Genomic DNA, 24,911 nt, shown 5'->3' with positions numbered 1-24,911 from the left:
ATGGTTGTTGATTTCCTTTAGCTTTTGATGGCATAATTATATTAAAAAATCTCCTTCTCAAACCCATGTGCTCATTAATGTTGTTTTCCTTTTCAGAAATTTGGAAATGGTCATCAAACTTGTGAAAATGGGCAACATTAGTCAAGATATTATTCCCCATCATATCAACTTTTCAGCTGTTACTGCGGAAGATTATCACTTGGTTTATGACATCATTCAAAAAGTGAAAGAAGAAGAGTTTCCTTCCCTTCATCTCAATTCCTGTCAAATTGGAGATGAGCTAAATAAAGTTAGTAGGCTATGTTTATGCGATAAAATGATTCTTATTAACTTAAAATATGCATTACCCAGAAGACTTCTTTTAGGAAAATGATCTTTAAAATACCTGTGGAAGATCATGCTGTTTCAAAATTCACATTCTTTATTTCAGAGAACACATTTTCTTAAATCAAAAATGTTTTACTTGGAAAAGCAGTTTCACTGATTAAGCCACAATAATTTAAAGTATGGATATAAATTAGGTGATTTTCATCCCAGAAAATGAAATTAGTCTGGTACCTTTCCTGGTCTAATATTTAATACAAAACTTGAATTACAATTATCATTTACATATTGTATGGTTGTTTGGACACATGAATGATATTTGCTCATCTTAACAACTGTGTTCAATAAGTCATGATTAAGTCCTTTTTCTAGCCACTGTCATACATTTTAATAAACATGACATAGGTGAACATGAATAAATAACCTTGCATTAATTGTCACCCTCTCTTTACACTGGCAAAAAGGAAAATATAATGGAGAAATTGGCTGTTGATCACTTGCTTTAAGATATAGCTAACTGTACTTGAGACTAAACAGAAAGAATCACGTGCAGGAAATTATGGATGAAGCCTCCATTAACATAAAAATCTTGAATTCTGTAAGGAAAGATTTAATTACTAACTTACTCTTAAAGTTCTTTTAAAATTTTGGTCTACCTGCTGTTTTTATGAGATAACACGATCACCTTGAATTTTGTTTAGAGGCACAGTTTCTTAGGAGACAACATGGTATCGGCGTGTTTATCTCCAGTAACTCCCATGCATTATTCAGAGTTCTCTTGCCCTTTGCAACTGATGTATATAGTCAGCACTTCATATTGCTCTGTATTAACGTGGCTGTTTTGTATATCTTACAGGCTGTTCAGGGGACTGGTTTAGCTTTTATTGCCTTTACAGAAGCAATGACACATTTCCCTGCATCTCCCTTCTGGTCAGTGATGTTCTTCCTCATGCTGGTAAATCTAGGGCTTGGCAGCATGTTTGGAACCATTGAAGGGATCATCACACCCATTGTGGACACATTCAAAGTGAGGAAAGAAATTCTCACTGGTTAGTTTTTATGTATTTGACTTTTCATTGAACTGATGTGGCGGGCTGTTTTACCCTTGGTGAGAGATCGGAGATGGAAATAGGAAAAGTGTTTATTATTAACGTCTACTTATTAACAATACTAGTATTTGTTATTTAGGGATTTATTTATATAATATGCAAATGACATATTTAATACAGATTCTATTATTAGTGATCATTTATTCTATTACTCTTTATTAGTAATAATGTCATTATCATGAACTACTGGCGCTAGAACAAAGTCACAGAATGTTCATGTATAATTTTGTATTCAACTCAGATAATTATAAAAATAGTAGTTCAGGTCATTGGATTTTCCAAAAGTGCATAGCTGAAATTGATAAACCTAAACTGAGTTCTCATATAAAATGAGCAATTGTAGCCTGATAGAAGTTAATATGTCTAGGTAGGAAAGACAATAACACAATTTATCAATATTGATGGTTGTTAAAAGTCCAATCTACAAGTAGTTATTAAAGTACTGGTTGTGTGTTGCATGGTCCTCACATTTGAGGGATATCAAGGATATAAGAGAAATTACAACAGAGATACAGAGATATAGGAGAGCCTCTCCTCTAAAAAGAATAGGACTGATAATTAAAATCAAGGTGGGTAGATAAGACTTGTACCATGTAATATACTGATAGCATGATAGGGACTTTACCTGTTCTACGAATTAAGATGCAGCAGAGGTCATCTAAATATATGAGGGAACTGTCAGAGAAAGGCATGGAAATTGAATTCGAAAGGGGAGGGGTCTTCTCAGGGGTCAGAGGATAGTGTTCATAAACATAGCCAAGTAGAGACAAAGGAAGCTGCGAGGAAGCCAGCCAGACCAGAGTGCAGCAACAGTGTTGGTAAGTGATGCAATAATTAATTGGAAAAAATACATAGATGATCTTAAATGCTGGGCAGTGGTACACAAGCTCCCCAAGGCTCTGTTTTTAGCTCTGAAAGATTTAGTAATAATTTATGTGTAAATAACTCTCAAATACATATATATCTTTATCACTCACCGTTCTGCTAAGTGTGTGTATGTAAAACAATTTCAGCAGTTTGTGAGATATTTACATCTAAATATCTTTAATTCAGCTGAACATAAATGAGAAATCTCTGTCTTTTCCTGAAAGGCAGTCTCTACTTCTGCAGTTTCTATTTATTTTAAGGCTATCAATACCCTGCCTGACATGCAGACTAAATAACAGTCATCTTTGCTGCTTTCCTCATCTTTGCCCCATATCCCAACCCTCCTGTGGTAAGAGGGTTTGCAAAATTAAAGGGAAAACAACAGTGTAGAGGGAGAAACACACATGTGAGTATTTGGTAACTCTCAGTGGAAGACCTTTAGGTCAGAGTAAAGAGGAATATACTCTCTACCCCTGTTACCTGTATTCTGGGATCATACTTCTACTTTGAGTCATGTTTTATATACTTAGATGAAATGTTCCCCCATCACCTTTGTCAGATGTTTTCATCTCCTCTGATAGGACAGTAGGACTTAGATGAGTGACTTACTCATTGTCTGTTCCTCTCACATCGTCAGCAAAACTCTCAGTGTCTTTACCACCTGGAATACACTTTCTTCCTATCTACCTTATACTATAATGTAATTAGGAGAGAGTGAGAGTGACACAGGCTGTGGTTCAAACCCAAGCTCTGTTAGTTACTTGGATCCTGAGACTTTGAGTACAATTTGCTGCGACAAGCATTCAAATATTTCAATATGCATTAGACTCCAAGTGAATGCTACTTTTCCTTTTCTACATGATATGTTTATATATAATATTCACTTATGTACGATGTAACTCATACCACTAGCATAGCGCTTACGAGATGGAGGAAATGGCTTAATTTAACCCATACTTATTGAGATTTTTAGGGAACCCCCATCAGATGGAATCCCCAAGATGTCTTTTCTCCCCTTCTGAACTGCCCTTACCTGCTCCAGTTCTTTCACTTTTACTCACCTCTGCTAAAAGCTGTTTGAGAAAGAGAACACAGTCATCTTTTATTTTTGAGGCCTTCTCTACCAACGTGCAAGAGAGAATAAAGAGTCTAACAAAAATATGGGAATATTATATGGATTCCAGAATTCGAACTTTCTATATTAAGTTTCTTCAGTACTGCTGCAGAAACTCCTTTTAGATGGTTCTTCTTAGTTACCTGGAGAACCAGGTTGCCCAACCCTGTCATAGATGTATTCCCAACTAATCTGTTTGGGCACTCTCAGGACAGAGATATGGATTGCTGCTAAGGCAAGGTCTCGTCAGATTTTTTTTCAGTTATGCTTTAACAATAACCATATTTCAGTCAGAAAAACACATGTTATCATAGTCTTATTATAAGCCACATTAATCTCATTATTAATTTCAAAATTCAGTATTGCTTCCAAAACTATACAACATTCTTAAAAGTAGAAATGACCCACAAATATTTGCTGCCTGGAAAGGTCACTTTGCTATTAATAATGAGAAGAAGGGTATGGAGATTTATACTTTTAATATACCCTCAGTTTTGCCTCATTTGTTATTTGTGTTTAGTAAACATGTTTCCACAGACTCGAGGAGATGAGTTGAGTTACTGTCTTACAATGAATTCATATTAAATCTGGGGCTAAATCCAGGTAACTAATTCCCAATATGTTATATTCCATGGTATCAGGAAAGGTATCCTATTTGTATCATTGACAACTTATAAAAGTGGAAACAAAATTATTGTTTGCATATAATATCTTATAATGAAGTTTAAAAGACTTGACTCTGAGTAGGGCTTAATCTTGTTATTTATTCCTTTGGTCCAGTTATCTGTTGTCTTCTGGCATTTTGTATTGGCCTGATGTTTGTGCAGCGCTCTGGAAATTACTTTGTTACAATGTTTGATGATTATTCTGCTACCCTGCCTCTGCTAATTGTAGTCATTTTGGAGAATATTGCTGTATCCTTTGTTTATGGCATAGATAAGTAAGTATATTCTCTCTTATGCATTCATTTTTCATCTCTCTTTTGGAAAGACCAATTGTTAATATATATCTCACTTAGAAGAGGAGGGAAGTGACTAGAGGGAAAAATTCCTTGCCACAAAAATCAAATCTTTTTCAGGCTCCTCTTCATTCAATAATTTTAACCAAGTATATCCCCTTATTAGGTGATTAGATAGAATGGTGTAGATGGTAATGTAGTTTAGGATCTTGGAGCTTTGATTTAATTCTGGCTATCAGATAGGAACTTCCAAGGTTTAGAGCATGTTGGCTAAGTTAAGTTGTTTTGAGCTATTGTTACAGATAAGAAAATGCAGGCTTAGTGAGACACCAAGTGCCTTGCTCGTCACACACCTGAACAGAGGCAGACCTGGGATTCGTAGCCATTTTTGCTTAACTCTAAAGACTATACTTCTAATTACGTTGCTAACCTGTTTTACAAGAGGAATTTTATTTTGTTATGCTATAAAATGCGTTATTTTATCACGTTACACAATGTTTTATGTAGCAGGCCAATTTTGGGAAGTGGTATATATATATGACACTCCACTATATATATGGCATTTGCTGTACATAAACTTCATGCTTATGTGGAGTCATGGCTTCATGAGATGCTTAAACCTCTGAATTATATACCTGCTCGGTTTGAAAAGTATATATACTTGGCGTGAAATGAAGCATTAGAGTAGTCTCAGCATAAAAAAAGTTTCTGGAGGCCTTGTCCAATATTTTTTAAAGTTGTGGTCTTTAGTTAACATATATGGATTAACTAAAGGTAATAAGACCATCAAGCTTATTAGAGGTCTCCGTGAAGTAGGAATAAGTTCATTGAGGACCAGAGTCCCCTTAAACAACACAAAGAACTTTACTGGTATTGAGTGAGCTTTGCGACAAAACTTAAAGAATGTTTTTATTACTGGTAAAAGCTCCAGGCAAGGAAAGATAGGGGAACTTACATTTAAGGATCATGTACTATATAGCAATAGTAGTAATAGCTGTATGACACGCATCTAATGTTAGTCATTATAACAATCTGTGGTAACTAATATTACCCATATCCTAGACGGAAAATTGGCCCTACTTGTACAGGAGGACACAGTATGTTAGTTGCAGAGCCAGGACTTTAATTTCAAAACCAGATATTTCTACACTCTACCAAGCTACCCCCAACTCCTAACCTGCACTGTGTTGAAATTTGACATTGTTATTGGACTGATCTATGGATCAATAAGATCATAATTTAGATTTCCATTTAGACAGTTCAACATTTACAATAGGCAGAGTAGTAAATATTTCTTTTTAGTGGTTCCTAAATAATAATCCTTATAACAACAGGAAGAATAATACTACTAATAATACTTGCATCTATAAATTTCTGCTGTATGTGAGGTAGTGTGCTCTGCATATGTTGTCTATGAGTCTAACAATAATCCTCCAAGATAGGTATTATCTTTTTTGAAAATGCCAAAAATTAAGCTCAGAAGGACTAAGATATACATTAAAAGATGATGGAGCTATGATTCGCAACCAGGTCTGTTGGTTTCTAAAGCTCATATCTTGTCCTACGAGCAGAATTAGAATTCTCCTGTCTAAAATGCTCTCATTTATTTACTTTCCCCTCCTTAAAATGTCATAGCAACCTTATATTCTTCCTGTTCACCTTCAACAGTGTCATGAGCTCAGCTCTTCTCTGTCTTCTGCCACATTTACCTACATTTCCAGACACAGAGTTGAGAGAAAGAAGGCTTTCAAAACCTAAACTTTTGAGACGGTAAATTCAAATGCAGAAAAAGAAATATTGGAGCATAGGAAGTTAGGGATTGGGAAGAAATATGAATGAGAGGAAACAAGAAGGAGGATCCTGTAAAGCTGAAGGTGATAGCTGCATAGATTGTATTTTCCTGAGTCTCCTTTTAAAACTGAAAGAGAAAAAGAATGACTAGAAAGCAGAACTAAATGCCCATAAACACAGGCAAGAAGATATTCCTGTGAACCCTCAAATACGAAAGGTTGGGGCAAACCACTGGAAGCCACAGGACCTGTGTGATATCACTTCCGTGTGGGAGATGGTAGAGGATATGCAGCTGGGCTTCTGACGGCTTTCCAGTCACCCCCAGGTCCTCCCTGCAATGTGTGGCAGGCTGATCGGAAAACAGTGCGCCAAACTGGGAGAAATTCTATAGGACCTTTGCCCACATTTTGAGGAGTGCAGAGGGACCAAAATACAGTTAAGATCATCAGTGCTGGAGCAATCTGGTCTCGAAAAACTCTTGAAATGAATAACCCAAAGTTCTCTTCCAAGATAAAGCTATTCACTGAAGAAAAAGTGGTGGGAGCAAAACCTGAGTTGAGTAGGAGAAAGGTAGGAGAAAGGCCATGGAAAAGAAAGTCCAGGCCAGTAGGAGGAGGGGAGCAGAGGTAAACAGAGCTGAGAAATTGCGAGGCCACCTTTTTTGATTGCTTTGCAAAAATAGACAGGAAAGGCCCATCCCTCCCTCCTAAAACACACAGGAAAATTCATTCCACTTAACTGTGGCCAAATCTAAGGAAAGTTTCTTTTTTTCTTTTTTTCTTTAAAGAGGAAAGGAGCAGAGTAAAATCTCTGCAGACAACAAAAGCACACGTGCAAAATAGATGGAAATCTAACAATACTTCAAAATGAGGTGAAATAACTGTTTAAAAATGATAGAAGCCACCAAAGAAGAGCAGGAATCAGTTATTTTAAAATTGAGAATTATAATAATTAGAGAAAAGGAAGATTTGAAAACAGAGGTGATAGAACTCAGGAAATAATTGTAAATAAAAGAAAAACACTTAAGAAATGAAGATCAAATTGAAAAGAAAACAAAAATGATAGGCACAGTGCCTAATTTCAGAAGAATTAGAAGCTAGAAAGGAGGGATGCTTTTGAAAATCAAGGAGAAATAACAAAGGATTTAAGAGAAATAAATAGGATCGGAAGACAGTGCGCTAAACTGGGAGAAATTCTATAGGACCTTTGCCCACATTTTGAGGAGTGCAGAGGGACCAAAATACAGTTAAGATCATCAGTGCTGGAGCAATCTGGTCTCGAAAAACTCTTGAAATGAATAACCCAAAGTTCTCTTCCAAGATAAAGCTATTCACTGAAGAAAAAGTGGTGGGAGCAAAACCTGAGTTGAGTAGGAGAAAGGTAGGAGAAAGGCCATGGAAAAGAAAGTCCAGGCCAGTAGGAGGAGGGGAGCAGAGGTAAACAGAGCTGAGAAATTGCGAGGCCACCTTTTTTGATTGCTTTGCAAAAATAGACAGGAAAGGCCCATCCCTCCCTCCTAAAACACACAGGAAAATTCATTCCACTTAACTGTGGCCAAATCTAAGGAAAGTTTCTTTTTTTCTTTTTTTCTTTAAAGAGGAAAGGAGCAGAGTAAAATCTCTGCAGACAACAAAAGCACACGTGCAAAATAGATGGAAATCTAACAATACTTCAAAATGAGGTGAAATAACTGTTTAAAAATGATAGAAGCCACCAAAGAAGAGCAGGAATCAGTTATTTTAAAATTGAGAATTATAATAATTAGAGAAAAGGAAGATTTGAAAACAGAGGTGATAGAACTCAGGAAATAATTGTAAATAAAAGAAAAACACTTAAGAAATGAAGATCAAATTGAAAAGAAAACAAAAATGATAGGCACAGTGCCTAATTTCAGAAGAATTAGAAGCTAGAAAGGAGGGATGCTTTTGAAAATCAAGGAGAAATAACAAAGGATTTAAGAGAAATAAATAAACACAGTAGTTAAGCAAAGATGATTCAGCATATGTACAATGAAGGCCTCTAAAAACAGTAGCCAGAACAAATGCTAAAAACTATAGTTGAAGAAACGTGCCTGAAATAAATAATTTGAATGTTGAAAGGGCAAACAATATACTTGGAGAAATAGACATAAAGGCCAACACGAGGACATAGCCTAGGATGTTACTACAAGACAAAGAAAAAGGACATCCAGGCAAAAATAATACAAAACAAAACAAAGCAAAGAAGATTATTATTTATAAGAGAAAAATCTACTAGTCAACAAAATTTTTGTAACAATATTATGTAGTTAGACATATGTATGATTCTCAAGGAAAAAACGTAAGCCACAGATTTTAAATTCAGCTGAACTGACAGGTATAGAGACCACAGACAAACAATTAGAAACATGCAAGAAATTAGGAAATATAGTTACTACGATCTCTTTTTGAAGAATCTACGAGAGAACTAGGTTTAGACAACCAAGAAGTCTGCAGAAACATTAATACAAGGGCTGGTGGGTGGGCAGTAAATATTTATCTTGAGATAAACATTAAGGGATGTAGACTAGTGTGAAATGGCTACATGTTCCTGACAGTGTTAACATCATACAATTAAAAAGGGTGAATTTTACTTCAGGTAAAAAGGACCTCAATAACCTGACTCTTAAAAAAAAAACATGTAAGTCCAATCATTACTAGGTCTAAGTGTTCATTCATGGGAAATAGGGGAATCAAATGCTCTTGTGAAGCAAAACTGTGGGAATGCAATCAGCCAAATACAGACTGTGGGACAAAGTGACCAGCTGATTCAACAAAAGATCAGAGGAAACGATGAAGAGATGCATGAGGAACTTAGAGATGAAAAATGGTCTGAGAAACACATACATCAACTGCAATGTATGGACCTTCTTTCAGTTGAAAAAACAGACTACAAAAAGAAATGAGAGGTCAGATAATATAAACACCAATTGGATTGGATGATATTACATATGGCTAATTAAAAAAAAAGAAACAAGGACATTTTAATGTATTGCAAATATTGTGTTCATAGAGTGGAAATCATCAGTTGGAGGAGACTTTCCAGTAATTGACTTACGGGGACTTTCTCCAAATGAAAATTATAGTAAACTGGTTCCATTTTACTTTGTAAATGTTCTTAATTTATAAGTCATCTTCCAATATGACTTTTAGACTCAGTGTAAAATGTCATAGGGTATCATGGTTAACCCCCGTCAAACCATTGATATAATGCATATTTTAAAGGACATGTAATTTACCGTATTTTAATGTAGCTATATTAACTCGAGGAATAATTAAATTCCTTTGTTCTATTTAGGTTTATGGAAGACCTAAAGGATATGCTGGGCTTTGCTCCCAACAGATATTACTACTATATGTGGAAATATATTTCTCCTCTAATGCTATTATCACTGCTAATTGCTAGCATTGTGAATATGGGATTAAGTCCTCCTGGCTATAATGCATGGATTGAAGATAAGGTAAAACGCAAAATAAGGAAGGTAGATAAAAATATACATAAAATGTCATTTTAGAGGTTTGGTTTTTTGCTTTTTTCACAGTATAGTTTGCTGTTAAATGAATGGTGTTGCTTTTATATGAGGATCTTGAGATTTTTATGTTTTTTTGGCCCCAAATATGTATGATTATTTTATATGTTGTGGACTTTTTTAGTACATGAGAAGTACTGACTTGGTCCTCATTAAAGTAATTTTATTCATGTCACCATAGATGAACCAACTGGGCCTTTGACTTTAGAAAACATATTGATCAAGCCACCAGAAATATTTTTTCCTGTATAAATTTACTAACTTATATCTGAGATACTCTAACAATGAAACTATGCATTAGCCATGTATACATAAGTTAAGTAAATACTGAAGTAAAGTTTTGCTATAACTGTTTTATATTGGCCCTGAGTATTTCAATTTCTGTTGTCACGTTGCTTTAGCTACATACTAATGCAATCTTGAAGTACATATTAGCAGTTAGAAAATCAGAATGCTTATTTTTCAGATACCTCTGACCTTTATTCTATGGTCAGTAATTCTATATAATAACAACTAAATTCAAGACTATTCTAAACAAATAAGTCTGTTATGCCTTACCAAAACCCTTGGGGCCAGATGTAGTTCAAAATTTAATTTCAGGTTTTAGAAAGATAATGTGGCACATGTAACAGGTAACTATTGCTTAGTAACATATGACCCCCAAACTTAATGACTGAAAGCAATGATGATTTATTATTTCTTAGGGTTCTGTGGATGAGCTGGATGATTCTTCTTTGGGTCTTGTGTGAGCTAACTCATAGAGCTGATTAAACTTGGAGAGCTGGGCTCTACGTGAACTTTCATTCTTGGTTTCTTCCAGGCATTATGGACTCGGGGTAGCATTCTAAGACACAAAGGCAGAAACAGCAAGGCCTTTAAGGCTTTGCCCTGGAAGTTGCTTACTGTCACTTCCACAGCAATTCATTAGTCAAAATCATAAGACTAGCCCAGATTCTTTTCTTATAAACCTGAGACAAATATATATTTTTTCATGTCCCTGCAGAGAAAGAGATTATTAATAATTACTTTTTGGCTTTAACAGGCATCAGAGGAATTTCTGAGCTACCCAACGTGGGGAATGGTTGTCTGTATCTCTCTGATGGTCCTGGCAATACTGCCCGTCCCAATTGTCTTCATCATTCGTCGCTGCAACCTTATAGACGATAGTTCTGGTAATTTAGCATCTGTGACCTATAAGAGAGGACGGGTTCTGAAGGAGCCTATAAACTTAGAGGGAGATGATGCAAGCCTCATTCATGGAAAGATATCAAGCGAGATGTCCTCTCCAAATTTTGGTAAAAATATTTATCGAAAACAGAGTGGATCACCAACTCTGGATACTGCTCCCAATGGACGATATGGAATAGGGTACTTGATGGCAGATATGCCAGATATGCCAGAATCTGACTTGTAGCTGGGGGGGCAAAAATCAGTGGGATTTTATTTGGTTCATTTTTGTCAATGAACATTGGCTCTACTAAGAGAAGCGTTAGACTTCGCTTATCAGAGGGCGATCTCAGGTGCTCCATGGCTGTGATCTTTAATCCTAGCAGTGTATGTAAATTCAACATGAGCATTCCTTTGGATTCTCTGGTTTACATTTGCACAGAAAGAGCCACAGACACAATGTACAATAACTGAGGTCCATGTTGGTCAGAATTTTCAAAAATACCTTTGGTGTTTTTTTCAAGGATTCCTATCTCTAAAAACCACAGGTGTTACCTCAGTTTCTAATAATCTCTGGATGTCATGGTATGGGCAACTCAAAAATGGTATACTTCAAAATTTATAAGTTTGCCTTCAGGGTAACCCCCAGGGTTACAATGACCAGTTCTGTAAGTTGGTGCCACTCAGCACACTTCCATGAATATATTGTGTAGATAGGCTGTACTTATTTTGGTAGCATTGATACCTTCTTAGGCAATTAGTTGAAGAAAACTGCAAAATATTTTCTTATGTAATAGCTGTATAGAGCAATAGTATCAAAGAATAAGAAGGCACTAATGCTGGGATGAGAGGTGAGGTTCTGAGGTGACTGGGGATCATGTGTGTGATGGCTGTATATTTTGTGTAAAATATATGTGTGAAAATGATCTAAGAACGAGTCACTCAGCACTCTCAAGAATTATGCAGATTTCGCATTTTTTTATGCGTGTGCCTAAAAACCTACTTGATATTTATTGCGGTTTCAAGATTACTCATAGTATATTTGTAAAATATACTTGCAATGTATATAGATGTATATTAGTACTCTAAGTACTGATTTGAAAACTTGAAGCAAGATGGTGTTTTATTTCATATCTTTCTGTTTTGCTTCTGTTTTCTGCAAATATAAATCCTTTTTTAAGTGATTGTTAAAATTGTATGGCATTACATTTTAAGCTACAAATAAACAAAGTTAAAAAATGATGTCTGTTTTTCTCATTGACTTTTCTTGTGCCACCTGAACTAGATTATCTTGCACTTCTGTCAGCACTTAGGCATTTCATAATAATTAATCGTCACATTCCAAGAGGGATTAATAAACTGATTAATAGAGTTACCACCACTTTAGAGACAAAGGAAAAAGATAGTATTATGGTTAAATTGTGTTCTAATGTAGTCCCAGAATTCTTGGAAAAATACTTATCGTCTCCCAGGAAACCGTGTGTACGTATGACTGCTTGCTGGGTCAGTACTGTCTCTGAAGTGTAAAAAATTATGATGATTTCTATGAAACTGTTCTATATATGACATTGGATGAGGCAGAACTCCACTGAGTACCATCTAGTTAAAAAGCTTTCATTTAACTGTCCTACCACTATATCGGCCACATTTGAAAAATAATGGTGGATAAAGCAGCAAAATAGGAGAGGTAGTATACACTCTGTATCCATTGATTATTTTTGGCCAAATATTCTTCATCTGCTATGGACATTTAAACAGACTGCATCACAGCATTTAAAATATAATTCCACTGGTGACTAAAACTTTCAGGCTTTTTTTTTTTTTTTTGCATCTTCACTAATATTATATTTTGTAGTACTTTAAAGTTTAAGAATATTTTATAGATAGGCAATATATGCACATTATACAAACTCAAAAATTATCCCAATTCAGTGTAAATTAAATTTTCCTTTCAAAATTTCTCCTAGCCACCCATTTCCCATCCTCGAAGGCAACCACGATTACCAGTTTACGTTGTCTTTATAGAGAAGTTCCATGTATACACATTACATAATGACAGCATTTGGTATTCTCTCCTCAATCTTACTTATTTTGAGAAGTAATTGATTTTCGACCGTGTTTCACATGAAGGCACATAAATCTGCCTCTTTATTCCAGAAGTTGAGGTAATATAAATTTTGTTTATTTTCGCATTGAAGCAGTATTTTCTTCCATAAGCTACTCAATGTTCGAAAGTTTGTAGCAAATACTTACTTAACTTTACCTGCCAGCTTTTAGCTTAACATGATAATACATTGCCAAATAGCACCATCCCTCTACACTCCCTCTCTTGCCATGAGGGCTGTGAATTTACAGTTTGGATACCTGCCTTGCACTAGGGAATAGGTCTTCTCCCTTCCATTCACAGAGTAATACGAAGAATACAGGAATTGTCTGAGATGGAAGAGAATCTGAACAGCTGCTAATGCGCCCATGTAGCAGATGAGGAAACTAAGGCCACAGAAGTGAAAAGGAATGAACAATCTTTCCTTTCTGCTTTTTTCAGTCAGTTCTTCAGCTGTTCATTCATTTATTCACCCATTCTTTCAGCATCTATTCACCAAGAATCTGCCTTATTCTTAGCACTTATCCCAGACACTACTATAATTAAGGTGTGAACTATTCATCTTTTCCCAACTTTCTCACATTTGTCTGGGAGTGCCCTTACCTGCTTTTCCCCAGGCAGTGTAGTATTTAATCAATAAACAGTAGTATGAAGTATTCTTCTCTATACTCCAAAATTTGAGGCTATTTGCTTTTGTATTACTTTCCAGTATTTCTGTAAACTCTGGCCTAAACTTGCACCTAGACGTAACATAACCAAAGACTGTCTATCTTCAAGTGGAAAGCAGTCTGGGGAGTGTGACAGGAGGGCTAGTAAAGTGTTCAGAGTGGAATAAAAGGAAGAGGGAGAAAATGTACTCACTTTTAGGTGTTAGAGTCATAATGAGGAAGTCTAATATCTTGGTGAAACGACATCTTAGGGTATATGTTATGAAAGAATATTTTCATTTCCATATGTTTGTGTTTATGTGCATTATTTTAGGAAGAAGTTATTTTTTTCATTGGCTCTTTAAATGGGTATGTGATTCCAGAATGTTTAAAATCAAGACATAGTGCTTCTTAACAATAATTATGAATTTGAGTCACTTGTGACCTTATTTCTAACTTAATGAATCTGAATCCTTTTAGCATTGGAAGCAGGACATGAGTGTTTCTTTTAAAACTTATTCTAATGTGCATTCTTGGTTAGGAACTATGAGTATGAAAAAGATTAAGAGTAAATCAAGTAAAATATGAATTCTAATTGTCTTTAATCAAACAGAATAAAAACTAAAGTTCAGTATCTGTGATATCTATGGAGGAAAATAATTTGGGTAGATAGAATTTGGAATTCATAATTTAAAAAAATTCCTTAAAAAGTAAAATATCTTTATCCCTTTGACATTTTTTCTGGTCACTGTGTTTTCTGAACACTTCCAAAAGAGATACATATCTATGTCAACTGAATATGAATAAAATCAATATCAATTATAGCCATTACATAGATTTTTCCATAAATTTTAGTTGTAGGTTTTTTGAGACAAGAAGTTTTGACAAAAAGGGAAAAAACTCTAGGTAAATATTGGAACTATTAAAAATAACATTTCCTCTAAGCTATCCATTACTGAGTATAGAATATTTTTACCTTCATAAGTTAGGACTGATGTAAAATGTTTCATATGTTATTTTGCCTCAAATGACTGACTGTAAAATGGCTGATCTTCTAGTTGTACTAATATAATTCTTGTCTAAAACATTGCCTTAAGAATGTCTATCATGTGGTGTTAAAAAGAGAAAAGGAACTGGGACAGTATCTTGTCCTAAATCCAAAGCCCTTTGGATTATACCGTTACTTGAAAACATCACAGTCATTCCCAGCACCACCATCAAAACACACACACCACCACCACCACTACCACCACCACCACCACCACCACCACCACCACCACCACCACCACCAAACAACAACAACAAAAAACAAAAACTCTTGATCTATATGAATAGCAAAAGAAACATGCCCTGTGGTGCCTATGCAATACGATATTTGGTGCCATGTAAGTAAAAGAAACCATGCCTTGTAGATTAATAATGATATCTCATCTGCTATTCCTTTTCTATTTATTAACTTTTCAGGGGATAGCCAACTGCATAGTAAGGAAGATAAAGGTTCTTTAGAAGAGATCTATATTTACATTTCTGAGAATATAATTTGCTCAGGAAAAAGCCATTAAAAGAGTTGCAACAATAGTCATTTCACTGTTCTTTAAAGGAATGCTTATAAAAAGCAAAAAAAGCAGAACATTATACAGCACTGTACTCCAATCTGAAAAGATTGAATAAACCTTGAAATTTTCAAGCATGGTAGCAATGTAGCATTCATTTGATCTGGTCATCACTGGCATTTACCCACATTATTGATGAGGTCAGCAAAATTCAAAGATGCAGATGCCTGGCTTATATTCATTCCCCCAGAATACTCTCTGTCTCTTTTGTCAGGAATATGCCTGTTTTCCCTTTCATTTTAAAGCTTTGCTTGAATCTGAGTAAATATTCAAAGGACCAATAGGGGATCATTTGAGATCAGTTATATCAATATCTGGTAGGATTGAACAAACAAGATATTTTCTCTGAGCAAGAGGAGATCTGGATAGCCCAATCTCTCTGCTAAATAAATCAATTAGAAGTTTGTTCACTATATACTTTCTTTTTTTTCTTTTATTTTTGTAAAATGTTTATTCTCTTAAATCAAATACATTCACAGAGTGTTAACACTTTAAATGTTTACCATTTCCACCAGCTGCAGCATTATCTAAGTAAACCAAAATAAGCAGTTTTATCATAGATGTAGTCAGTGATTATTAATACTTTTTTTTTTAAAGGACCTAAACATCCCCCAAATTTCAGCACAGGTAGTTTCATTTTCACTATATACTTTTTTCTTTTTCTAATTGTTGAATTTTATTTATTTTTTTATACAGCAGGTCCTTATTAGTCATCAATTTTATACACATCAGTGTATATATGTCAATCCCAATCTCCCAATTCATCACACCACCACCCCACCCCCTGCCGCTTTCCCCCCTTGGTGTCCATACCTTTGTTCTCTACATCTGTGTCTCAATTTCTGCCCTGCAAACTGGTTCATCTGTACCATTTTTCTAGGTTCCACATATATGTGTTAATATACGATCTTTGTTTTTCTCTTTCTGACTTACTTCACTCTGTATGACAGTCTCTATGTGCATCCATGTCTCTACAAATGACCCAATTTCGTTCCTTTTTATGGCTGAGTAATATTCCATTGTATATATGTACCACTTCTTCTTTATCCATTCATCTGTTGATGGGCATTTAGGTTGCTTCTATGACCTGGCTATTGTAAATAGTGCTGCAATGAATACTGGGGTGCAAGTGTCTTTTTGAATTATGGTTTTATCTGGGTATATGCCCAGTAGTGGGATTGCTGGATCATATGATAATTCTATTTTTAGTTTTTTAAGGAACCTCCATACTGTTCTCCATAGTGGCTGTATCAATTTACATTCCCACCAAGAGTGCAAGAGGGTTCCCTTTTCTCCACACACTCTCCAGCATTTGTTTGGATTTTCTGATGATGCCCATTCTAACTTGTGTGAGGTGACACCTCATTGTAGTTTTGATTTGCATTTCTCTAATAATTAGTGCTTTTCACGTGCTTCTTGGCCATCTGTATGTCTTCTTTGGAGAAATGTCAGTTTAGGTCTTCTGCCCATTTTTAGATTGGGTTGTTTCCTTTTATAATATTGAGCTGCATCAGCTGCTTATATATTTTGGAGATTAATCCTTTGCCCATTGGTTCATTTGCAAATATTTTCTCCCATTCTGAGGGTTGTCTTTTCATCTTGTTTATGGTTTCCTTTGCTGTGCAAAAGCTTTTAAGTTTCATTAGGTCCCATTTGTTTATTTTTGTTTTTATTTCCATTACTGTAGGAGGTGGATCAAAAAAGATCTTGCTGTGATTTATGTCAAAGAGTGCTCTGCCTATGTTTTCCTCTAAGAGTTTTATAGTGTCTGGTCTTACATTTAGGTCTCTAATCCATTTTGAGTTTATTTTTGTGTATGCTGTTAGGGAGTGATCTAATTTCATTCTTTTACATGTAGTTGTCCAGTTTTCTCAACCACTTATTAAAAAGACCGTCTTTTCTCCATTGTATATCTTTGTCTCCTTTGTCATAGTTTATTGACCATAGGTGCATGGGTTTATCTCTCGGCTTTCTATCTTGTTCCATTGATGTATGTTTGTTTTTGTGCCAGTACCATACTGTCTTGATTACTGTAGCTTTGTAGTATAGTCTGAAGTCAGGGAGTCTGATTCCTCCGGCTCCATTTTTTTCCCTCAAGACTGCTTTGGCTATTTGGGGTCTTTTGTGTCTCCATACAAATTTTAAGATTTTTTGTTCTAGTTCTGTAAAAAATGCCATTGGTAATTTGATAAGGATTGCATTGATTCTGTAGATTGCTTTGGTAGTATAGTCATTTTCACAATATTGATTCTTCCAATCCAAGTACATGGTATATCTCTCCATCTGTTGGTATCATCTTTAACTTTTTTCATCAGTGTCTTATAATTTACTGCATACAGGTCTTTTGTCTCCCTAGGTAGGTTTCTTCCTAGGTATTTTATTCTTTTTGTTGCAATGGTAAATGGGAGTGTTTCCTTAATTTCTCTTTCAGATTTTTCGTTGTTGGTGAATAGGAATGTGAGAGATTTCTGTGCATTAATTTTGTATCCTGCAAATTTACCACATTCATTGATTAGCTCTAGTAGTTTTCTGGTGGCATCTTAAGGATTCTCTTTGTATAGTATCATGTCATCTGCAAACAGTGACAGTTTTACTTCTTCTTTTCCAATTTGTATTCCTTTTATTTCTTTTTCTTCTCTGACTGCCCTGGCTAGGACTCCCAAAACTATGTTGAATAATAGTGGTGAGAGTGGACATCCTTGTCTTGTTCCTGATCTTAGAGGAAACGCTTTCAGTTTTTCACCATTGAGAATGATGTTTGCTGCTGGTTTTCAGATATGGCCTTTATTATGTTGAGGTAGTTTCCCTCTATGCCCACTTTCTGGAGAGTTTTTATCATAAATGGGTGTTGAATTTTGTCAAAAGCTTTTTCTGCATCTATTGAGATGATCATATAGTTTTTATCCTTCAATTTGTTAATATGTTTTATCACATTGATTGATTTACATATATTGAAGAATCCTTGTATCCCTGGGATAAATCCCACTTGATCATGGTGTATGATCCTTTTAATGTGTTGTTGGATTCTGTTTGCTAGTATTTTGTTCAGGAATTTTGCATCTATATTCTTCAGTGATATTGGTCTGTAGTTTTCTTTTTTTGTAGTATTCTTTGGTTTTGGTAACAGGGTGACGGTGGCCTCCTTGAATGAGTTTGGAAATGTTCCTTCCTCTGCTATTTTTTGGAAGAGTTTGAGAAGAATGGGTGTTAGCTCTTCTCTAAATGTTTGAAAGAATTCACCTGTGAAGCCATCTGGTCCTGGACTTTTGTTTGTTGGAAGATTTTTCATCACAGTTTCAATTTCATTACTTGTGATTGGTCTGTTCATATTTTCTGTTTCTTCCTGGTTCAGTCTTGAAGGTTATACCTTTCTAAGAATTTGTCCATTTCTTCCAGGTTGTCCATTTTATTGGCATAGAGTTGCTTGTTGTAGTCTTTTAGGATGCTTTGTATTTCTGTGGTGTCTGTTGTAAATTCTCCTTTTTCATTTCTAATTTTATTGATTTGAGTCCTCTCCCTCTTTTTCTTGATGAGTCTGGCTAAAGGTTTATCAATTATTGTTTATCTTCTCAAAGAACCAGCTTTTAGTTTTATTGATCTTTGCTATTATTTTCTTTGTTTCTATTTCATTTATTTCTGCTCTGATATTTATGATTTCTTTCCATCTGTTAACTTTGGGTTTTATTTTTTCTTCTTTCACTAGTTCCTTTAGGTGTAAGGTTAGATTGTTTATTTGAGATTTGTCTTGTTCCTTGAGGTAGGCTTGTATAGCTATAAACTTCCCTCTTAGAACTGCTTTTGCTGCATCCCATAGGTTTTGGATCATCGTGTTTTCATTGTCATTTGTCTCCAGGTATTTTTTGATTTCCTCTTTGATTTCTTCAGTGATCTCTTGGTTATTTAGTAATGTACTGTTTAGCCTCCATGTGTTTGTGTTTTTTACGTGTTTTTCCCTGTAATTTATTTCTAATCTCAGAGTGTTGTGGTCAGAAAAGATGCTTGATATGATTTCAATTCTCTTAAATTTACTAAGCCTTGATTTGTGACCCAAGATGTGATCTCTCCTGGAGAATGCTGAATCTGCACTTGACAAGAAAGTGTAATATGCTGTTTTTGGATGGAATGTCCTATAAATATCAATTAAATCTATCTGGTCTATTGTGTCATTTAAAGCTTCTGTTTCCTTATTTATTTTCATTTTGGATGATCTGTCCATTGGTGTAAGTGAGGTGTTAAAGTCCCCCAGTATTGTTGTGTTACTGATGATTTCCTCTTTTATAGCTGTTAACAGTTGCCTTATGTATTGAGGCACTCCTATGTTGGGTGCATATATATTTATAATTGCTATATCTTCTTCTTGGATTGATCCCTTGATCATTATTTAGTGTCCTTTCTTGTCTCTTGTAACATTCTTTATTTTAAAGTCTATTTTATCTGATATGAGTATTGCTACTCCAGCTTTCTTTTGACTTCCATTTGCATGGAATATCTTTTTCCATCCCCTCACTTTCAGTCTGTATGTGTCCCTAGATCTGAAGTGGGTCTCTTGTAGACAGCATATATATGGGTTTTGTTTTTGTATCCATTCAGCGAGCTTGTGTCTTTTGGTTGGAGCATTTAATCCATTCATGTTAAGGTAATTATCAATATGTATGCTCCTATGACCATTTTCTTAATTGTTTTGGCTTTGTTTTTGTAGGTCTTTTCTTCTCTTGTGTTTCCCACTTAGAGAAGTTCCTTTAGCATTTGTTGTAGAGCTGGTTTGGTGGTGCTGAATTCTTTTAGCTTTTTCTTGTCTGTAAAGCTTTTGATTTCTCTGTCCAATCTGAATGAGATCCTTGCTGGGTAGAGTAATCTTGGTTGTAGGTTCTTCCCTTTCATCATTTTAAATATGTCATGCCACTCTCTTCTGGCTTGTAGAGTTTCTGTTGAGAAATCAGCTGTTAACCTTACGGGAGTTCCCTTGTATGTTATTTGTCATTTTTCCCTTTTTGCTTTCAGTAAGTTTTCTTTGTCTTCAATTTTTGTCAGTTTGATTACTATGTGTCTCAGCATGTTTCTCCTTCGTTTATCCTGCCTGGGACTCTCTGCACTTTCTGGACTTGGGTGTCTATTTCCTTTCCCGTGTTAGGGAAGTTTTCAACTATAGTCTCTTCAAATATTTTCTCGGGTCCTTTCTCTCTCTCTCTTCTCCTTCTGGGACCCCTGTAATGCAAATGTTGTTGCATTTAATGTTGTCCCAGAGGTCTCTTAGGCTTCCTTCATTTCTTTTCCTTCTTTTTTTTTTTACTCTGTTCCGGGGCAGCGAATTCCACCATTCTGTCTTCCAGGTCACTTATCCATTCTTCTGCCTCAGTTATTCTGCTATTGATTCCTTCTAGTGTAGTTTTCATTTCAGTTATTGTATTGTTCATCTCTGTTTGTTTGTTCTTTAATTCTTCTAGGTCTTTGTTAAACATTTCTTGCATCTTCTCGATCTTTGCCTCTATTCTTTTTCTGAGGTCCTGGATCATCTTCACTATCATTATTCTGAATTCTTTTTCTGGAAGGTTTCCCCTCTCCACTTCATTTAGTTGTTTTTCTTGGGTTTTATCTTGTTCCTTCATCTGGTACATAGCCCTCTGTCTTTTTATCTTGTGTATCTTTCTGTGAATGTGGTTTTTGTTCCACAGGCTCTAGGATTTAGTTCGTCTTGCTTCTGCTGCCTGCCCTCTGGTGGATGAGGCTATCTAAGAGGCTTGTGCAAGTTTCCTGATGGGAGGTACTGGTGGTGGGTAGAGCTGACTGTTTCTCTGGTGGACAGAGCTCAGTAAAACTTTAATCTGCTTGACTGCTGATGGGTGGGACTGTGTTCCCTCCCTGTTGGTTGTTTGGCCTGAGGCAACCCAATACTGTAGCCTACATGGGCTCTTTTGTGGGGCTAATGGCCGACTCTGGGAGGGCTCACGCCAATGAGTACTTCCCAGAACTTCTGCTGCCAGCGTCCTTGTCCCCAGGGTGAGCCACAGCCACACCCCACATCTGCAGGAGACCCTCTAACACGAGCAGGTAGGTCTGGTTCAGTCTCCCCTGGGGTCACTGCTCCTTCGCCTGTGTCCTGATGCTCACACTACTTTTTGTGTGCCCTCCAAGAGTGGAGTTTCTATTACCCCCAGTCCTGTCGAAGTCCTGCAATCAAATCCCACTAGACTTCAAAGTCTGATTCTCTAGGAATTCCTCCTCCCGTTGCCGGACGCCCAGGTTGGGAAGCGTGACGTGGGGTTCAGAACCTTCACTCCAGTGGGTGGACTTCTGTGGTGTAAGTGTTCTCCAGTCTGTGAGTCACCCACCCACCAGTTATGGGATTTCATTTTACTGTGATTGCACCCCTCCTACTGTCTCATTGTGACTTCTCCTTTGTCTTTGGATGTTGGGTATGTGTTTTGGTGAGTTCTAGTGTCTTCCTGTCAACGATTGTCAGGCAGCTAGTTGTGATTCTGGTGTTCTCGCAAGAGGGAGTGAGAGCGGGTCCTTCTACTCCGCCATCTTGGTTCCTAATCCCACTATATACTTTCTTAATACACTTTTAAGTAGAATTATGTTTATTCAGCCCTTTTATAAACAATCCTATGAGATTTAATCATCTCAATCCTTTTTTCTCAGTTACTGTATGAAGTACTGCCATGTTGATGTAGACAACTAAACGAACAACCAACCAGCCATTCTAAATAGAAACGGCTATTCCCCATTTCGTTAGCCAAGTGAGGTCACTGATAAACTGGTTCTAGGACTTAGATTCAGTAGAATAAATCGACTTATTTACATAGTATACACTGTAGTATCATTATATGAAATTTACTATTTTATTTTTACTTTTCAACTCAAAGTCATAGCTCATATCCACTAAACAGAGAGCATTTTCTCATCCAAAAGTTTTTCATTTTTATTTTTTTGCCACTCTTCATAAAATATTTATATTCAAACAAATCCCAACCCCAACAAGTACATTAAGCTACCTTCCTGTTGAATTTTACAGCTGAATTTCAATAGCAGAAACAACACACCCTTTTTGTCAACACTTTGTGGTGTTCTTCCAGAACACCTTTCTGTGTTCTTTTAAAAATACAGTAGTCCATATCCTACACTGGAATTTTTCAAAGTTTTTAATTTTTCACATTTCCAACTTTTTCAAATAAGGCTTTTAAAACTGGTTCTCTATTTTCAGGCAGATGAGTGAGCATAACACCTCTAGAATGGGGGTGATAGATAGAAGCATCATTTTTTGGTGTTCTTATTACAAAACTAAACTTTATAATGCATATAGTGATGACAAGCACTGGTTCAGAGATTTTGCCTTGATTTTGTCATGATTAAATGAAAAAGTACCTGAACTTTCACAAGTAGTTTGTTTCATAGGAATTCAATAGTTGTGTATGATTAAGGCATACGTATTTCTTTACTATGACCAAATAATTTCAGGTAATGTCAAGGCCATTAAGAATGCTTTTGGGATAGAGAGAAAATATTTTTATCATTAAATGATCCTATTTCTGAATGAAAATGATGACGATAATTATTTAACAATAGTCTGAATAAAATTCTAAATCTCTGTCTTTACATCATCATCCTAGTCATCAGAGAAGAAAGTAATTTATATGTGAATGAGTTTGTGTCTTTTAACAGAAAAGAAAAAGCATTGCCTGTGTAGTATCATTAAAGAAAGCAAAACAATTTTGGTCTGTTTAGAAAAAAATAGGGAGATGTTTCTGGCAAAAGAGCTTACTTGTGCGCACTAGATAGAGGAGTGGACTGTGGGACCTTGTGTTCCTTTCCCAGGTTGTGATATCCTTCACTGATCAGCCAGGCATGGCAGCCTCACCTGCTCTTATTGATTACCTCTCAAGGCTGACTTGGAACCTTGTGCTGCCCAGGTTTCAGATTTGTCTCGTTGATTTCACACAAAGGAAATACTAGGAAACTTAGAATGTAGCCCTAACAGCATCTTAAAAAGCACAAAGGAACGAATTGGGAGAGGGTTATTGCTTAGCATAAACTGTGGAAATTTTAGAAAAGTAGCTTCCAGAGACTTCCCTGGTGGTCCAGTGGTTGAGACTCTGTGCTTGCAGTACAGGGGGTGAAGGTTTGATCCCTGGTTGGGGAACTAAGATGCCACATGACTCACGGTGTGGCCAAAAAAATCAATTAATTAAAACAGAAAAAAGAAAAGTAGTTTCCACACATTATTCATGTTTTAAGAAGCACAGTATGTTTTAGGATTTGAAAATCTGGCGACTCAGCTACCGAAAATTAGAGTCCAAACTTTTGAAACAGTGAAATGTAATCATTTCTGTTAAGAGCTCCAATACTGAGGTCTGGGCAGCTAGGTATAGAGAATTTATCTATTGCATCCCTGCTCTTTATTAACACCCTTTAAGCTAGGTGTTTATAAATTTTACCTGGGTAGCCTTAAGCTTCACATCAACCAGGTTCTCTCAGCTCTTTCCTCCCTCCTTGTCCATTTCTGGCTGCAGTGTTCTGCTCTTTTCTGTGCTTTTCTCCTTAATTCATATCCATTAGTCAAGGAATGAATGACTAGTAGAAGTTTTAGGCTTTAGCTCCACTCTCTGTGGCAGCTACCATTTAATAGAGAGTGCAGCCTTAAATCCATTCCACCCTTAATCCACAGAGCCCTAGTACTTGGGGAAGCAGTGGATTAGGTTTTTACTTACTCCACCCTCCTTTCTATTCAACTAAAGCAGCATCACTTTTTTCTGTTTTTAGGTTGGGTAACATTTTATTAAAAATTGAATTCTAAGTTTATAAGAACCTATATGCAAATATTCTCTTTGATATATATAAAAGAAGACTTTGGTCCTGGAATTGGATTTAATTTTTTCTTCATATGAGCTCTACTGCTTAATACTATGTGACTCTAGATAATTTATCAAGCCAATCTGAGCTATGTTTCCTTATCTGTAAAGTGGGATTAATAACAATATCTACCATATAGAGGTATTATGAGAATTAAAGAAGATAATGAGATAAAATGCTCAGCACAGTTGCTGGCCCATATTAAGTGGACATTATATTCAGGCATTTTCCAAAAGCTGAAGATGATTCTTTACCAGCTTGAGGCTTTCCAGAACCCACAAAAATCAAGCCACATATAAGTACTTCCTATTTTTTCCTGTGTGTAAGACTGGCCCTGAGATGCCAAGACAAATTAAGTTTCTTGATTTAGAAATGGCCAAGACATTATATACTTCTGTTCTATTCCACATATATTTACCAAGCTTATGCCTCTTGTAAATTACAGCCAAATATAAGACACAACCAATGAATGCAGGGCTGAATATAGACAATGTAGCCCAAAAGTCAAGAGTCAGGGACCGGGCGGTGGAAAGATGGCGGAGGAGTAAGACGCGGAGATCACCTTCCTCCCCACAAATACACCAGAAATACAACTACATGTGGAACAACTCCTACAGAACACCTACCGAACGCTGGCAGAAGACCTCAGACCTCCCAAAAGGCAAGAAACTCCCCACGTATCTGGGTAGGGCAAAAGAAAAAATTAATTAAAAACAGAGACAATAGAATAGGGACGGCACCAGGGTGCGGAGGGCAAAGCGGAGAGATTCCCGCACAGAGGATCGGTGCCGACCAGCACTCACCAGCCCGAGAGGCTTGT

The 24,911-nt window shown here is 36.1% G+C and overlaps 1 protein-coding gene across 1 annotated transcript in view; it reads left to right on the top strand.

Annotated features, from left to right (window-relative positions):
* Nucleotides 1-12,110, top strand: part of SLC6A15 (solute carrier family 6 member 15) — a 47,806-nt gene extending 35,696 nt beyond the window's left edge. Inside the window, exons 8-12 of the mRNA XM_007459061.1 lie at nt 97-289; nt 1,181-1,373; nt 4,195-4,354; nt 9,479-9,641; nt 10,753-12,110. Coding sequence (XP_007459123.1) covers nt 97-289; nt 1,181-1,373; nt 4,195-4,354; nt 9,479-9,641; nt 10,753-11,124 — 1,081 coding nt within the window. The 3' untranslated portion in view covers nt 11,125-12,110. The remainder of the gene's footprint in view (nt 1-96; nt 290-1,180; nt 1,374-4,194; nt 4,355-9,478; nt 9,642-10,752) is intronic.
* The last annotated feature ends 12,801 nt before the right edge of the window (nt 12,111-24,911 follow it).

This window comes from Lipotes vexillifer, unplaced genomic scaffold (genome assembly GCF_000442215.2).
Source record: "Lipotes vexillifer unplaced genomic scaffold, Lipotes_vexillifer_v1.1 scaffold210, whole genome shotgun sequence".
Taxonomy (NCBI): Eukaryota; Metazoa; Chordata; class Mammalia; order Artiodactyla; family Lipotidae; genus Lipotes; species Lipotes vexillifer.
Note: the sequence above shows the minus strand (reverse complement) of the source record. Positions and strands in the feature narration are given on the sequence as shown.